The sequence below is a fragment of the Galleria mellonella genome, unplaced genomic scaffold (assembly GCF_026898425.1).
Source record: "Galleria mellonella isolate WM207_F2 unplaced genomic scaffold, CSIRO_AGI_GalMel_v1 utg424, whole genome shotgun sequence".
Taxonomy (NCBI): Eukaryota; Metazoa; Arthropoda; class Insecta; order Lepidoptera; family Pyralidae; genus Galleria; species Galleria mellonella.
The window spans coordinates 3,367,254-3,386,178 of record NW_026442097.1 but is presented as its reverse complement, the minus strand read 5'-3'; the positions used below and the strand labels follow the sequence as shown (position 1 = coordinate 3,386,178).

General features: G+C 34.6%; 1 protein-coding gene across 18 annotated transcripts in view; it reads left to right on the top strand.

Moving 5' to 3' along the window:
• LOC113515726 (probable nuclear hormone receptor HR3) overlaps positions 1 to 18,925 on the top strand; it is a 178,192-nt gene that overhangs the window by 123,691 nt on the left and 35,576 nt on the right. The window contains exons 2-3 of one of the 18 annotated variants that reach the window (XM_052898272.1): positions 8,848 to 8,936; positions 9,157 to 10,047. The exons of 10 other annotated variants lie outside the window; for them this stretch is intronic. In XM_052898272.1, the coding sequence (XP_052754232.1) occupies positions 9,747 to 10,047 (301 nt within the window). In that variant the 5' untranslated portion in view covers positions 8,848 to 8,936; positions 9,157 to 9,746. Of the gene's footprint in view, positions 1 to 8,719; positions 10,048 to 18,925 lie in introns of those variants that run through there. 7 more of the 18 variants (XM_052898270.1, XM_052898269.1, XM_052898268.1 and 4 more) reach the window with 7 other exon arrangements.

The following is an 18,925-nucleotide window of genomic DNA, read 5'->3' as shown; positions in this document are numbered from 1 at the left end:
GCACAATTCGTTGTACAAGCAGACTAGTTGTTCCCCTTTATTATTTTTATGATATATGTTGCGGAGCAAAATCAATAATATATCCATCCATTTCTGCATTCTAAATTCAAAAATTTGAAATTCAAATTGAATTTAGAATGCAGAAATGTGAGTGTTTGCAAAATATTTCGTCGTTCATCGTGGACATCATGATCCATTTTTTGCGGCGACAATATACTTATTAAGATTGACACTTCATCGCATCGGGGGTCACTTTATTGCGTTTGCATACACAGGGCCGCCACTCGTTTCCGTTACACACGCACAAATCATTTGAACTGAAATATCTTTTAGCAGAATCGAACCAGGAACCTAGAATTGTTGAAACGCCGGTCTAAAATAATCGTGAGTTTACAACGTTATAAATTGACTTCCTAAACAAACGCTAGGGTGTGATGAACCCACGTAGAACTGGGTCGCCGATGTTTGCTTATACGCTATTTGAAAGTGGGTTAGTGGCTTTTTCGGGAAATTACATTTAATTGTGTATACATGTTGCTTTAGACTGTCCGAAAGGCATACAAATTCATTTTGCCCGTAAAAAACGACGAATTTCTTTGTAAATTCGTGATAAAACACATCGATAGTGGTGTGGTTCCGACATAGAAGGGGCCATCCCTTCTTTTCTTGACCTACAAGAGAGAGGTACACAGAACATAAGAGGGTACTAAGAAAGCTTATTGGTCAAGGTCTTCTTAAAACATCACCAAAGCCTAACTGCGGTTCCCAACCCGCCTGCCAAGCCTGGCAACTACTGGCAAAACTCCCCTCATGGGAGAGACTTAGCAGCAGTGGACAGTTAATGGCTGATTCGTATATGTAGCTTTAGACTGTCCAAAAGGCATACAAATTAAGTTTGCCAGTAATAAACGGCGACTTCTGTCGTATATTTGTAAGAAAACAACATCGATGAACGATGACATGTTTTGTAGACAGTCTCATCATCATCATCGTCATATTTGTCATTATTTGTCCACTGTCTGTCTGAACATAGGCCTCCCCGTAGACTGTATTAAAGAACGATCCTGAGTACACAGATTTTATTATTATATCGACCGTTGATTGTCCACTGAACTAGGTTTGGCCAGTAGTTGCTACGCTTGGCACGCGGGTTGGCAACCGCAGTTAAGTTTTGGTGATTTTTAATAGGGTCCTTGCTACTCATTCCTCAACCATTAAGTAGATACAAAATTGATTATTAGATACATAATATTCAAATTTAGAATACAACGACACGATCGATATATCATAGACTAACTAAATTGAACTAATAGGACATGTTATGTCCATGGTACTGCTCATGTCTATAGGCGACGGTTACCACTTTCCATCAGGTGGGCCGTCAGCTTGTTTGCCATTCTAAGTTGTATAAAAAAAATGGTAACCTCCAATAAAAACGTATTTCTATTAAAAGGTCGTCAGCACACCTGTAATTCCTCCGGTGTGGCAGGTGATCATGGGCGGCGGTATTCAGTTACCATCAGGTGAGCCGCATGCTCATTTACCCGCGATGGTTTCCAAGAGGTCCACGAGGAGATCGACCTGACAGAGTATATTGCTAGCAATAAGACTGGTAGTCTGTATTATTAACAATTCCTTAGCCCCAGATTAAGGTATTATGCTATTGTCCTTTTTTTCTTTTCCGTTATTATTATTGTGTTTTTTCGACAATAAATATTTTCTATTCTATCGTTTATTTTCAACTGATTTTAAAAAGGAGGTTCTCAATTCAAATATATATTTTTTTAATTTATTGCCTCATAAATCGGTCAATTGTAAGAGATTTGCGTAATACTATCTAATTCGGAAACGATATACAGATTGATCCCATAAAATTTTTATCAAAATCGGTTTAGTATTTTAAGTTTCAAATCAAAATAATTGGTTTTGCTACAATTGAAGTTTTTATGACGAACACAATCCTATATAATTATGGTGTCGAGCAATTGTCAGCAGATTATAATTATAAGCTAAACGTAAATTTTACGATGGTACGTAAGAGCTCAGAACATTTCTTTTAATACCTATACCTGAATGTTTCTTTGCTTTAGGAATATAAAAAAAGAGCACTGATATAATTCCAATAATAATTTTCTTATTAAAGTGCAATTTTTAAAAGAATATTGTACTGGCATTTAGGTGTTTTGTTTTCGAATATAACAAATGACAAATGTTATTTAATAATAACGAAGGTATTTTGAATACGTTAGTTTTAAATTTAGTAATTCACAGATGTTCATTTTAAATTTAGAACACCATTTTCTCAACTTCCGCATCAGAGTCTGGAGTACGCGTGACGGAAGCGCATCAATTTCGCCCGTCACTGGCCACTAACAAATCGACGATCGATATCGTTTCGAGTGGTTATCTCGTTCAAATTGCTCGGTTCGACGCTCGTCCGCGCCGGCCGACGAACCCCGAAACTGCGGGTTCAACGGCACTCGTCTAGCCGGCCAGCTACATTGGGCGTTGGTGGATGCAATTCGCGAATATTTGAATTCCGAACTATCCGTTCGATTTGTTGTAATGGAATTTTGAATTTCGAATCAATTACTCTTTGGACAATTGCTCGACTCGTGACTGTGATATTGTCCCTGGTCAGGCGGATCGAACTGATTCGACACAGCTATATTAGCTAGTTGTTTTAAACGGGTTTTTCCTCACTTCACGTCGGTGCCAGAAAAGTCAGTGAAAACGAATAAAAGTTTATTAACAAGCTAGCAACCGTTTCTTAACGAGTTCATATTAACGGATCTTTATAATTGTGTTCAGTTAAAACTTTTTAGAAATTATGAAATAATATTTGATATTAGTTTAATAAAGATGCTCAACTAACACCGTTGGATTTATGTGTACAAAAATATAATAAGATAAAAAAATACCATTATAGATAGTGTGGTATAAGTGAGTAAATGAGATTATTTGTTACATAACGGCTCAGCCATTTGTTATAAAAATTTGGAATATACGTACTGTACAAGAAGGACATACTTTATATTCTGGCGACCTCATGTCCTGGGACTAAGTCGCGAGCAAAGCTAGTGACACAATGAAAGGGTCACACAGTTCATAGTTCGTTGTACTTTCACAATATGGCGCCAAATTTGAAATTCGAATATAGAGCTTCTTTCAAACTTCCGAATTTGGAATTCTCATGTTATTCAACCGTCAACGTTTGACCGATAGGTCGTTCAAGATAGAAATATATAAATACCTAATCGATCTCAGATTTTGTTTAAATCTTTGATCACTTATTAACATAAGTACCTAGATACCATAATCTAAGTGATATTTTATTACAAATAAACATGATTATCATATCATATCAGTCGCTATCGGTCTACTGCTAAACATAGGCCCCCACATAGACTGCCATAAGGATTGGTCCGGTTTAGATAAAATTTGCATGTATTACCAATCTGTAAGTATACCCTTTCAGATAAAAAAGAACTAGAAAGAAGAAGAATCGGTTTACAAATTTCAGCCTATAACAGCCCACTGTTGAATATAAGCCTTCCCCATAAGGGGAGTTTGGCCAGTAGTTGCCATGTTTAGCAGGCGGGTTGGCAACTGCAGTTAGGTTTTTAATGATGTTTTAAGAAGGTTGCTGCTGTTTAACCCTCTACCATTAATTTCTTTTAGTCGCTTCTTAAGACACCCACAGGAAAGGAACTGATGGAGTTACGAGGTTACGACAAACAAAAAAAACCGTGTAGTCCCGGCATAGAATAGGCCACCCCTTCCTTTCCTCTGGGTGTCGTAAGAGGCGATTAAGAGAAGCCAAGGGATGGACAGCAGCGTCCCTCTTAAAATATTTCCGAAGTCTAACTGCGGTTACCAATCCGACTGCCAAGAATGGCAACTACTGGCAAACCCCCCCTCCTAGGGGGAAGCTTATGTTCAGCAGTAGACAGTTAAAGGCTGATATGATGATATAATGAAACATAAAAAAAATACAACGGAATTGAGAATTCTTTTTTAAAGTCGGTTAAAAACCAATGTACCTCGTGTATCACCGACCTAAATTTTAGAACAATGTATGCACATTTCAATTATTGATGACTGTAATTATGAATAAAGTTTTGTGCAATAGCGTTAATGTCATTGACACCGTAAAAGAGCGGACGTATCATAACGTGTCGATAAAATTAATTTGACCGATACGCCATCTGATAGCTTAGGATCATTGGTTTGATTTTGGTCACGTAAATGTTTAATTTTTCTTTTCTTTATTAACCGACTTAAAAAAAGAAGCAGTATTTCAATTCAGTTTTTTATTTTATTATTGTACCTTAGATCTCCGGCACTTGTAAACCGATTGTGATTTTTTTTATCAGTAAAGATATTAACTTACAGTTTGATAGAAATTTTATCAAAATCGATTTAGTAGTTAATTTTCTAAACCAAAGTAACTTTTTATGACAATTGACGTTGGTTTTTTTGTGGGTCATAATTTTTATTTATTATGCCACGAAGGTGGCAAACAAGCCCGTCTGATTGTAAACGGTCACTGTAGCCTATGGACGCCTGCAACACTAGGGGTGTCACGTGCACGTTGTCGACCCTGAAGGCACCTTAATATACCCTTTTTGAATTGGTATACACTTATTATATTGGATGAAAAATGATATATATAAGGTATATAAGGTTGTAAGTGAGTTTGTTTATTTGTTTGTCACATCCTGTCGTTTTTACAGCTCAACCAATCGTCATGAAGTTTTGCATATACGTAGTATTTTTTTTTAATGGGTGATAATGGAATGGTAACCCCGCCTGCGCTATCGATATACGCTAGCGGGGCACCATTGGGGGATGATAGGTGACAATGAAAGCAGGTCAGTTAGCCCACCGTGACGAATTCCACTAGAATTAACCACGATGCTTTCCAGGGGAACCGCGTGGAGGTCGACCTGACAGAGTGTATTGCTAGCAATAGGTCAGTTAGACCCCATTACCAACAATCCCTTTCCCCCTTATACGTAGTATTTGACATGAAGAAGGACATAGGCTAACATTGAACATACGCATTGGCTTGGGAGGTTTTGTCAGTAGTGGCCACGTTTGGCAACAGCAGTTAGGCTTTAGTGATGTTTTAAGAGGGGCGCTGCTGCCCATCCCTCGCCTTCCTTTAGTCGGTTCTTACGACACCCACGGGAAAGGAAGGGTTGGTTTAATCTATGTCGGAACCACACGTCAGTGAAAGATGACAGGTGAAGATAAAAGCAGCTCAGTTGACCCCACGTGACGAATTCAACAAGAATTACCCACGATAGTTTCTAGACGGAACCGCGTGGAGGTCGAGCTGATAGCGTATATTGCTAGCAATGGGACTGGCAGTTCGCATTACTAACAATCCCTTCCTCCCACTTCAGTATTCTTACTATAATTTTTTTTTATTTAATTTTGTTCGTATTTTAATTAATTAAAAAAAGGTTAGAAATTCCTAAAACGTGCATTAAATTTTCAAGCAGTGCTGTGAACTTGACATTTGGCACAGTTCTTGTGACTGAATCGAGTGCACATAACTATAACGTAACAGGTTAGTATAACTGCTAATTTTAACAGTGTGACGAAGTGTGAAATAACGAATTTGGATATTAATGACGAATCATTCAATGACAAATATTAATGGAAATTATGACGAAATGTACAGTGAGCACGTGGTCAGAAATCGATAGGTCGTTAGCCTGTGAGTGTGAGCGGGACGAAGATATGTGACGTATCGGTCGTCTCTTTCCATCGCAAGGTCGGCGGCTTCCCTGGGTTAATAACATTAGATATTATTTGTATTATAAAAAAAATTATTTTATTTTAATGTTTAATTGAAATTAGGATTTTCTTAATGGTGAATTTATTATTGTTTTTTTTTTTTAATATCAATATAGTTTAGGATGTGGATGCGACCATTAACCAAATAAGTTCGTTTTCATGCAATTTCTCGCTATTACTAACTCGTATTGCTTTTAGAACTCGAGGAAAATATTTACATGTTTAAAAAATAATATTCCGTTAGATAAATATTTACAAACTAGCTTTTTACCCGCGACTTCGTATTCGTGGATTACAGAAATAGAAAAATCTAATAAATAAGACCCCTTTTAGATAAATTGTCAAGATGAAACATATACGGGATTTTAATTTAGTTCTTCAGGAGTACAGCTGTGAAGACTGCATCAAATTTGTAGTGGTAGTTTTTTCGTGATGCCAGAATAAACACAGAGACAGACAAACAGATAAAATTTCTAATAATAATGATGATTAGTCTTATTAATTTTCAACCGACTTTAAAAATTGAGCTACAGAGCTGATTTTTTGAAGTCGATTTTTTGTGCGACATAATTTTAAACAATTGCCATGTACAAACGTCGTCCATTTACAGTTTTAATATATGAGTAAGATAAGATTTTTTTTTTATTTTCACGTCATTACATTTAATAATGGGTATTATATTGATTGCAAGTTAATATTTTTGAATTGAATAAAATAATAATGAATCATTGTTCTATCACAAAATATATTATTTTTTTAAGTTAAAAAGACTTCTAAAAAAAAAGCATGTATTTTTTTTTTGGTAAAAATATAAAACAACATCTTTGTCAATTCTACTCTCATTTTGGTAATTTTTTTTTTAACCGCATTCGTGATTCACTGTTCACCCCAAAGGTTGACTGGTAGAGAATGCTACTAGCATTAAGTCCGCCTTTTGTACTTTATTTTAATTTGGTCAATAAAGTTATTTAAATTAATTTGAAATTATTTTTTGCACTCATTAGGGTTCACTTTCGTATGGTCTGGTTTCGTGCTGTTACCACTTTCCATCAGGTGGGCCGTCAGCTTGTTTGTCATTCTAAGTTGCATAAAAAAATTGTCAAGTTAAGTTTAACCTGGAAATATATAATAACAATATATTATAACTGATTTTGATGAGTCCATCCATAATTATGCGACTTTAAGTAAGAAACAACATAGAGGGATGATCCAGCATCATAATATATGTACTACTGCAAATGAAAGATATAAGTATGAAAAACTATCCTAAAAACATAATCTTGGTAAATAAGTTATACGATTTTTAAAGTAGGTACATATGTACATACATAGATAGATAGATACTCTTTATTGTTTCCTACAAAAGATTACAATTATAAACTTATTATAAACTAGCTGTTGCCCGCGACTTCGTCCGTGTCTCCGTCGTTTTTCGTAAAATAAGTAGCCTATGTCCTTGCTCACGGTTCAGTGGTTTTGATGTAACAGACACATTTCCCTTCACTGCTCTGCTCCTATTGATCGTAGCGTGATGAAAAGTATACTATAACCTGCCCAGGAGTATGAAGAATAATTGTACCAAGTTTCGTTAAAATCCGTAGAGTAGTTTTTGTTTCTATAACGAACATATAGACAGACAGACAGACAAAAATTTTACTGATTACAATTTTGGCATCAGTATCGATCACTAATTACCGCCTGATAGTTATTTTGCAAATATATTTCATGTACAGAATTGACCTCTCTACAGATTTATTATAAGTATAGAAGATATAAACAATTACAAGAAATAATCACAATGAGAAAACAATACATATATCTTTGCATTTAATTTATTAGTAATTATTTTTAATTATTAAAGGGTCCTGCCATTGATCACGATCTCACCTGATAGAAAACGATGATATGGTCTAAGATGGGGCTCGCGGGCCCATGAACAGTCTATTCACATTTGCCCTAAATTGGTGCAGATTATATTAGGATAGAAAAACATAAGCAGGGAAATGAAAAAAAATACATGTCATACGCATGAATATTTTTCATTTTTAGCATTGAACTAATTAATATGATAAATTCTGTTAAGATCCGTAATGTAGTTTTCGAATTATCTGCCTACGTAGGCACTTACCGTTCGAACTTCAGGATAAACAAAATCGCCAACTATTTGCGGCTGACAACGTTTTCCCGAGTCAATGACCTGTTAACACTTCGATACAACAGCTTAGCCTATAACTAATACTGCCTGTTATTTTTAATTTAAAAAGAGAACTGAAAACATGTTTAGAAAATAGTATAGTTATTAAAATACAATGGGCATCGCTATTAAATTTTAAATTGCTAAAATTCGAAATAGGCACGTATTAAATTCTAAGGAGATCATAGAACTGAAACAAGGCTGTTAAAAAGGAAATGAGAAAATTCATATTTCGAACGTCCTGCAAAAGAGTTGCGAATCACGAACAACGTAACATTATCACCCTGGCGATTCTACATTCAAAACTAGAGTTCAACAGCATTTCACCGAAATCTACTTTGTTTGGGTCCTGGGGTCGATGAACCGTTGTGTCGTCGGCTCGACTGTGTGCGCGCGCCGTTACATCGGTACGCGGCAGCGACGTACGCACACAAAGATGAGTCGCCTTGTAGTTGATGCGGACTATAATGGGCAATTTTCTTGATTAATTACTCTCTTTTTATGAGTAAATTTGAACATTTATTAACTAAAAAGTTAATTTTATTTATTTTTCTTTAAGATTATTGAAGAGATTTTTCTTATGTATCAATATTTAAGGAGATATTTTCAACCATTATAGTCCGCATTGCGCCGGGGCGATTGAACTATCACTATGAGCTAAGTTGATTATTCGGTCGGAATGAAAAAATATATAATTTTTTCGTGAACCTATGTAAAGATTAGTCAACGCGTCAGTCACGTTCGGACTGCCCTGGCGTCAACATCTTGGTACTGCCAGTCGTAGTCGGGAAGCCGAGTTGTGAACAACCATAGTACAAAATATAACGTACAAATTTTTCCAGCAGTGAGGTGAACGCATCTTGTTTTTTTTTTTTAATGCAGTGACAGTGCCTTTGAAGTGCAGTGACCAGGATTTTACTTTGGAAAATGGAACGTAGTGGTGTTTAAAAGTTTTAAATTTAAAAATAAAAAATTCGTGCCCCATGTAAATTCGTCTATCCGGATTTTAGATAACTGAACATAACTACGTTCGGTTAGCTAAAGTCTTACATATTTAAAAATCGAACACAAATTGGCATTTATACTTTTTTATTCGAATAACATCTTTTTAAATCAAATAAATTCTTCTTTCTGCTTTGGTTTTCTCTTTACAGATATTTTGTGCAAATTTTGATCAGTAAGAAAAATAATAGTATACGGGAACAAGTGAATAATTACAATAAACCGAATAGTGCCTTATAATGTTTATTTAAGAGGAAACGAAGAAAAAATAAACAAACAAACCACGGAGACAAAATGCCAAAAAACTTGTTGCTCTTCAAAAAGATAATACCCGAAATCAATTTCGCTAAAAGAAATCTCACATCGCCGCTCGGTCGAAATATATTTATCAGTTAAAAACTGAAAAATAATAATAATAAAAAAAATCAAAAATAACAAACAACCAAGTTGGAGAAACATTGGGGAGTGCCATAAAGTTTTTTCAAAGAAAAATTCTTATGGTGATATAATTAAAAAAAATATACAAAAAAGTTGCCTTAACATCGACTTAGTCGATAAAACAACATTCAAGAAAAAAAAACATCAAAACACCAAAACGTTCAGTGATACTAGTGTAAAAAGAGACGCAATGCGAATGCAATTCGCGCGTTTGCAAAAATATTCGCCGAGAGTAACCTAAAGGAAGCAGGATACGGTTGAATTAAGAAAACTTTTTTAAAAAGTTGAAATTTCAAATTTCGAAATGAACAACAGCCAGTTCCACGAGTTGTTCGGATCGCAGTGGCCCCCTGATCAGCATGGTGGGCACTCGTCAGCGTCTACCATGCTGCATCAGGCGCAGTCACCACTCCCTCAAGGGATGCAGTTGAAGAGAGAGCCCCATACTGACGTTCAAGGTGTGATGCATAACCAGATGGGCATGGACATAACCTCAGGCTCGGTTGCTGACAGCACATCCCCTCCACCAGGGAGCAGTGAGGGGATGTTTGGCTCTTCTATATCCGGAATGTTCATGGATAAGAAAGCTGCTAATTCCATTAGAGGTACATTTTTTTTTATTATTTTTTTAAATTATTTCTGGCATGTTATAATTATAACTGGCCAGTAAATTTTTTAATAACAACTTAAGAATCCTATGATTTAAAGTCGTAAATTATAGTCGTCATACAAAAAATGTATGGTCAAACTAGTTTGAATTATTTTATCCTTTTCTTAATTACTTTTATGTGTGCTAAAATTATCAAAATCGTTTAAGCATTCTAAAAACAGCGACTTTAATCAATTACAATGCACCTATGGATGAAAAACCGATTTTGATGATTCTTTTAATCCCACCTTCCGTGAAATAAGAAAACGTATATATTAACATAAACTACAATATTAAAAGATGTACTATGATTCATTTTAATATATCTTTAGAACTAATAGGTTCGTATAATAAAAGTTATTTGCTACTAGGGTTGCCACTGCTTGTTTTATTTTATTTTAAATGAATAAATAAATCATAATAGAGATAAATAAAACAGAACAATAAATCGCGATCATCAACCGAATTTATGTTTATACTCGTTTAAAGTTTACAAACAATAGTCTACACTAACTTTGTCATTAAAAATAACTTTAGTTTTATTTATTATATTGTTGACCTATGCCTAAAGTATTAAAATCATTAAAACAACTTAGTTCACAATTCACAAAAATATAACAAAGAAAAAAAAAACAATAATAATACAAAGAAATTGAAAATATGTTTTTGTAAGTTGCTACTACTTCTACTATTCGTATGAGTGTCGCCCTCTGGCGTCAGAATTTTCTAATGATTTTTTCATAATAGATATAATGTGGTTTAAAAAATTGAAAAGAAGTCGCATAATCATTGACGAGTGACAACCCTACTTAATGGACCAAACATCATCTACAATTATATATATTTTTTTATTAGTTATTAGTTCATTAGATCAGTAGTATCCTAGACTAGTTTTTAACCGACTGTGCAGACGTAAATTGGTCTATGGTCTCGGCATAGGATAGGCCATCCCTTCCTTTCTCGTGGGTGTCGTAAGAGGCGACTAAGGGAACTTAATAGTCGAGGGACGGGCTGCAGCCTCCCTCTTAAACATCTCTAAAACCTAACTGCGGTTGCCAACCCGCCTGCCAAGCGTGGCAACTTGTCAACCATTTTTTATCCCGGACACGCATATGAAATCGCGGGTAAATTCTGATAATTTTTTTATACAATATCACTCAGGTAGCAAACTAGCATACGGCCCACCTGATGGTAAGCGGGTTTTTTTTATGAGTGAAAATGGTATGGTAACCCCGCCTGCGCTAACGGGATACGCTGGCGGAGCACCAGTGAAGGGTGATAGATGAGAATGAAAACATGCCAGTTAGCCCATCATGATGAATTCATCAAGAATTAACCATGATAGTTTCCAGGGGGAACCGCGAGCAGGTCGACCTGGTTGGGTATATTGCTAGCAATGGGATTCTCAGTCTCCATTACTAACAATCCCTTTTCCCCCGATGGTAAGCGGGTTACCTTAGCTTATGAACGGTTGCAATACTAGTATAGTATTATATTTATCTGTGACCAGGGGCATTACGCGGACCGCGTAGGATTGCGACGGATCATAACAGGGTCCGCGTAATTTTCTTAAAAAGGGGCACAAAGTTTTTGCATCACGTACTTATATATATATATATATATATATATATATAGATTATATTTATTATAAATATGATAATTAAATATAACGACATTAATAAGTAAATAAAAATATCAGTCCGTTTATTTACCTTTAATATTTAGTTAACGTATAGATTATATAGGTATATTTTATCTGTATGTCAGTCTATTTGTACACGCTATCAATCGATGTGTGAATTGCGTAATTTTTTTTTTTTATTTAAATCTACTCGACCCGATGAATCTCGTATCACTTACAACGCCATCTGTTAAAAGTAATCCGAAGTAGCGAGTCCTGTACAGAATGTAATATTTCGATTTTTCAGCTGTAAAGTTTATTTCTTTTTATTCACTCGTGTATTATAGATAAGAAAACAAATTAAAAGACATATTTAAATCGGTCAAGACGTTTTTTAGTTTTATCAAGACTAACAAAGAGCAAATTATATATATATATATATATATATATATATATATATATATATATATATATATATATATATATATATACATATACATAAATGCATACACAGAGACTACAGTAGGGGTTTCTTCAAAAAGGGTATATTAAGATGTAATTTTTTTAATGGATGATAACGCAATGGTAGTCCCGCCTGTGCTAACGGTATACACTGACAGGACACCAGTGAGGGATGATATGTTGATAATGAAAAAGCAGATCACGACCACGTGAAGGTCGACCTGACAGGGTATACCGCTAGCCCCTCCCACCTGGTAGTCAGGTTGGAAATCACAGTTAGGTCTTGGAGATATTTTAAGAGTGATGTTGCTGCCCATCCCTAGACCATTAAGTTCCTTTAGTCGCCTCTTACGACACCCACGGGAAAGGAAGGGGTGGTTTATTCTATGCCGGGACCACACGGCTTATATGTATAAAATAGTAATAATTTAATTTCGTTACGATGGAAGTTGCTGATTATTTTGTGCAAAATTTATTTGTTTTACCTGTGGACTAAATTCTTTCCTTCTAATTTAGTGTCTAACGATAACTCGGTAGACACCTGGTTGTCGTAAACAGCGGGCAAGTTAGGTAGCTCTTATGTGACCTACAAACAAAATATTTACGAATACTAATAAACAATCACGTTATCTGCCCGTCATGATCCCAATTGCATTTAAATGCGTATGTCCCAAATTATACAGTTTTCCACTAAAAACGATTTTTTTCTTCTTTGTTCGGAATTCGTGTTAATTGTTAGGAAATTTGGGTTAGACTAACGTTTGCAGTTACCGTTGCATTGTACTAAAATAATGCGTACTACTTGAAGATAAGGCGCATTTTGTATTGTTAAAATTCGCTATTTGCATTTTTGTTCTATGATACACTATGTTGTGTTGCCATTTAAATTTTAGTTTTATTCCTTAAGTGTGAAGGTTTATATTGGATTAATATGTAGTGGACATACGTCACTCTTCAATTGCGTATACAGTGCACGTGTATACGTCGGGGTGAATGCACTTGACATACTGCCTTTGCACTTTGACTTGCGTAGATTTTGATGGTACTGTATTTAGCGTATTTTGCGTAGATTTTAATTGTATATTATTTGTTGCCATAAGCGAAAAATAAAAAATGTTTATCTAGATAAGTATCATAGCGAAAATATCTTTTTTTAAATTTTGAGGTTTTTACTTGTTTTTTGGAGTTCCGTATAAATAGGGAAAAGGCAATTTTACATTATCACTTTGTTATTAGTCTCTGAAGACCCTTTATCTCAAGAACACATGGAGGTATTGAGGTCAAATTCATATCAAATACTCAAATCAAAAATTTTACTTCTAAGTGTACGCAAGCAAAAGTCGCGGCCATTTATAGCGTATTTTTTGACATTTGCAAGAAAATCAAAATCTATTGGGTATTTCCCGTTGGACTAGAAACGTGAAATTTGACAAGAAACAGTGTCGTATAACACCAGAGAAGGGAAATAACCAAAAAATAAATTGGTAGTTATATCACAAAAAAACAAAAATTTTTTTTCAATTATCATATTTGTACGGAATCCTCATTGCGCAAGTAGGACTCACGTTTAGTCAGTTTTTTTTAAAACCCTATTTCTCAAAGACTGACAATGATTTGTCGACAAATTTTATTATTCCGAGACAACATTCTATACTTAAAAAAAAAAAAAAAGTATAGCTCTATTTTTCTTTTGTATCAGCCGTTATCTGTTCACTGCTGAACGTAGCCTACCCTATAAGGGGGGTACTGCCAGTATTTGCCCCACTTGGCAGGCGAGTTGGCAACCACAGTTAGCCTTTTATTGATGTTTTAAGAGGGACACATCCGCCCATCCCTTGATCATTAAGTTCCTTTAGCCGCTTACGATACCCACGAAAAAGAATGGAGTGGCCCATTCTATGCCAGGACTATATAATCTTCGTTCCAATAATACTCTCCAATTATCTTTCCCCTCTCACCGTACTGATTACGTTTTAAACTCTTTTCTCCTACATTCTTCACGACTCTGGAACGCGCTTCCTGATGCCATTAAGAGACTACCGACTAAACCGTCTTTCAAAAAAAGCGTTCACGCTCACTTTCTTACTTTATCCGAGCAGTAAGTGCTTTATATTATTCTCAATTTCGTGTATAATATAGTATATATCATATATGTGTAAATATATTTGTTATTCATATATATTTATTCGTTTATATATGTAATTTTAGTATGTACGTATATCAACAATTACTAGTACCGCATTCGAGTATTCTGACACTTCCCTATGGTTGACTGGGAGAGAATGCTTTTAGCATTAAGTCCGCCATGTACACACATTTGTACTAATGAATAAATAAATAAAAAAATATGGCAACACCAACTGCTCATCATAGATACTAGTATAGTACTATATTATCTGTGGCCCGTACCATAGACAAAACTTTGACCTTTCCAAGTGTAGTTGTTCAATATTTCGGGATGAGACGATTGGTTAATTGAGTGAATTAGTTTAGTCGGGTTCAAGAATACCATCAATTTGTGGATGCGTTCACCGCGCGAGGTGGACGAATTAGGAGATATTTTTTTTATACAACTTTGAATGGCAAACAAGCAGACGGCCCACCTGATGGAAAGTGGTAACCGTTGCCTATAGACATGAGTAGTAGCATGGACATAACAGAGTATACTGTTTCGCCCACGATACCCCCCATGTGTTGCCATTCCTGAGGACTCAGGTGTTATTCCTCTGTACCCAGTAAATTCACACCATATCCCACCCTTCAAACCGAAACACAGCCATGCAAACACAACTGGCTTGTTTTAACGCTACATATATATATCTGGCATAGATAGGTTTTTCAACCAATTTTTAAAAAAGAAGAAGACAATTCCGTTTAATTTTTTTTTATCTAAAAGGATATACTTCCAGATTGGTTCCATAGAAATCTTATCCAAATCGGTTCAGTAGTTTAGTTTAGACCACAATATAATTACTGGTTTTGTCACAATTAGTTAAAAGTCGGGTTTTTCCGTGGGGCATAATCTTTAATTATGAACAACGTTTTCCTCTGGCTTTTTTTATATCACTATGGCGGTGAACAAACATACGGCCCGTCTGATGCAATATCAGGGGCATTAAGTCCGCTCAACACAGATAGAGATGGTTTATCTATTTACATAACTCTACAGAAAATAATTATTTATTAAAAAAATACAATAATGAAATAGACACTCAGACCAGAATCTATTAAAAAAAAAAACTATGATAATACTCAATTATTTGTTTTAAATTAAAAGAAATTGTACAAGTTAGGTATCTATTTAAAATATTATTACTGCAGTCAATTTAGCAAACGCAAACACCTACTTGCATGATGTCATCATTGTCATCTCATATTGCAACAGTTATCAACTTACCAAGAAGTCTAGTCTAGTTTGTCTCTATTCATGCAATAGAACACTAGGAGCTAGTTTATAACCTTACAATATTATGGTCTTTGCTTAGAATACGTAAGTATAATAAAAATTAAAACATATTTTTTCTTAATGTAATATTATAGAACATTTTTAATTTGTGTTAAAAAAAGTGACTTTCAATCGTGATAAAATTTAATATTCAATATTCCTATTTTAAAATTTCAAATATAACAAAAATAATATCTCAACATTCTTATTTTAAAAACGAATAAAACACCGATATGAGCAACAAGATGTTTCGTAGAGACATTGCCTAATTTGAAAATAATATTTGAATTTAGAACGCGCAATCGTGTGTCGGCTATATATTTAGTTTAGCAAAGAAAAACGGCAACTTTAATTGTCCCAAAATTAAATTAACATTCGAGTAAACTATTGATTGAAAATATAATTATCAAAATCGGTTTCTTAAACCACAAAAATACGGATAAATTGAGAACCTACTCTTTGTATAAGTTCATAGGCATATTAAGCGTAGGGCCGGGTGAGGGCGTGCCCACCTCTGAATCTTTTAGTGCCCACCCAAAGATGCCAGCGAAGCTTCGCAGATATCTTTGAGAGTGCATATGAGCTTTTTTTAAGTGTCCAGGCCCATCTTAAATACCTCAATGTGTAAGTCGCTTAAAGAACACCGGCCTTTAAAAATCGAACGTGCCATACAGCGCGGTGGCAAGAGTTCAGTGACCTTTGACGTCATCGTGACGTCACACTTGGCTGTCACTTTTATTTTTGAGCGCGCTCTAATTTATTTGACGAATGATGACTTTGAGTCAAGTGGCGCCTTTTATTCTGACTGATTCTAAATTTAAATTAAGATACGGTAAGTTTTTTTACCTTACAATGGCATAAAAAGCATAGACTAAATACAATTGTAGTTTTTAAGCGACATCAAAAATAATATTTTAAATTTTTGTGATAATGTTAAGCGATTACGTAAGAATGTATTCGCTAAACTAGCTGTATCTCGCGGTTTCGCCCACGTGAGTTAGTAACCTATATACTAAGATAAGATATAGCTTACACGAGTACCAACTTTTAGTAGTTTTTGTTTGAAAGACTAACTAATATCCGTCCATCGTTGTACTTATACAATTGTATCGTCGTGTTTGTAAATTGTCTTGCTTATTTCCTATATTGTATAATGCAAATAAAGTATACTCATTCATTCATTTATGCGGTTTCCAACCCATCTGCCAAGCGTGGCAACTATTGGCAAAACTCCCCTTATGGGGTAGGCTTATGTTTAACAATGGACAATTAATGGCTGAATTAATAATAATAAATATACTTATTAATATTATAAATGTGTGTGTGTTTGTTACCTCATAACGCTCTAACGACTTAATCAATCACTGAAATTTGGTAGAAGAACGCCGTTAAGTCCACCAAATATACATATGTTGACACTGTGCATTAAAGTGAAAATAAAAAAAATAAAAAGGAGACTACTTTTTATCCCGGTCATTGAACATATTTCGGTCGCGCGGACGAAGTCGCGAGTAAAAAGTAGTGTTAAAAATAAGCAAACACTGCATTTGCTTTGATGTGGTAATAAAACGTGTAATCAAATGACAATAATTATGACTAATCCGGCCACGGGTTCAGTGAACTGTATCGAGTTACGAATATTCTAGAATATTGGCCATGTTTTAAATAATTAACACTTAAATAAATAATCGAAGGAAATTGTAGTCATTAGGACTAGAAAAATAAATTAATAATAATAATAAATAGGACAAAATATATGATTCATCTATGTATCAGAATCTCCTTTTGAAGATATGACCTTAGATAAATTACTTAAATAATTATTATACATAAGTTATAAATAGATCAATTACTGTACATAGATAAACTCCTATGCGTAACTTATTTCAGTATCTATGAAGACCCTGTACTATAGATTAAGAATACCTTTTCTATGACACATACTGGGTTCATAATTTGCAATAAAAAAATAGATTTGAAAATGGAATCAATATTTTTAAAAAATGTCTTCTAAATTCAACATGGAGACTCATGAACCCCGGTAGGTCAATAAAAAAGATCTCGGGCTATACTCAATTATAAAACATAAACGCGCGTTATCCGAGAGCACATTGACCCCGTGATGTCACAAACGTCACTCTGCACTACAGTTACGCGCGTTACGTGCGATTCTTCGATAACGATAATGATACATTGTGACCGATATTGGGTCATTGTCACTTGCCGGGTTGTGTACCTATTTGTTTGCAATTTTTATACTTAAAGATAAATTGTAATTATCAATGTACAATATTAATATTATAAATAAAATACTCGACTTATATAATTTGAAGTGCGTTCAACATTTATTGATGACTTTTGTAGCGCTATTAACACTGCGTCAATGAGGTCATAGGTTCAACTTTTCTTAATGTATCTGAATATTTTTTTTATACAACTTAGAATGACAAACAAGCTGACGACCCACCTGATGGAAAGTGGTAAGACATGAGCAGTACCATAGACATAACAGAGTATACTGTTTCGCACATACGTTGCCTGAGTACTCAAGTGTTAATCCTCTGTACGCTGTCAATTTACTGACATATCCCACCCTTGAAACCGAAACACAGCCATGTAAACACAACTGCTTCACGGTAGAAACACTAATGACACAGAGGTACCCAAGCAAACGACTTTTGCACAAAGTCTCCTTCTGGTAAAATTTTATTTATTCTAGATATTATAGGATATTTCCTAAAGAAGTTTCTACATTCTGATGTTACCTGATGACATCATTAATTCTGAATCAGTTGTGTCAATTATTTGTGTAATTAATAGGGTTTACTAACTTGTTGATACCGTGTTTATTTTATCATGATTGAAGCTCTCGTTTTCCTTTGTTGAGAAAAATCTTTTTTGATTTGATTAAAATAATATATCTAAATTTATCATTATTTAATGTTTTATTTTAACAATTTTAAATTTTGTGTTTTATATTGAGTTTAATATACTTGTTAACATAATGATGTGCTAATTAAGGTTCATATTAGTTATGTCTTTCAAATAACCACCTAGGACTCCCTGTTAGGCAAATAATAAAGCTGTATGCGACTTTATAACACTTTAATCCATAAAATCTATCCAATTTGATGGATAGGCCATTAAATCGATTCTCGATTGGCGTATATAAAGTTACGGGAGGTTATCACGCGATTATAGTTAGCAACAGCGGTTTATCTCTGATAGCATCTCGCGTTTCGATATACTGTTATCGATTTAATTCGTTCATCGTTTTAAAACACAGTTTGTTAATTTCTAATTATG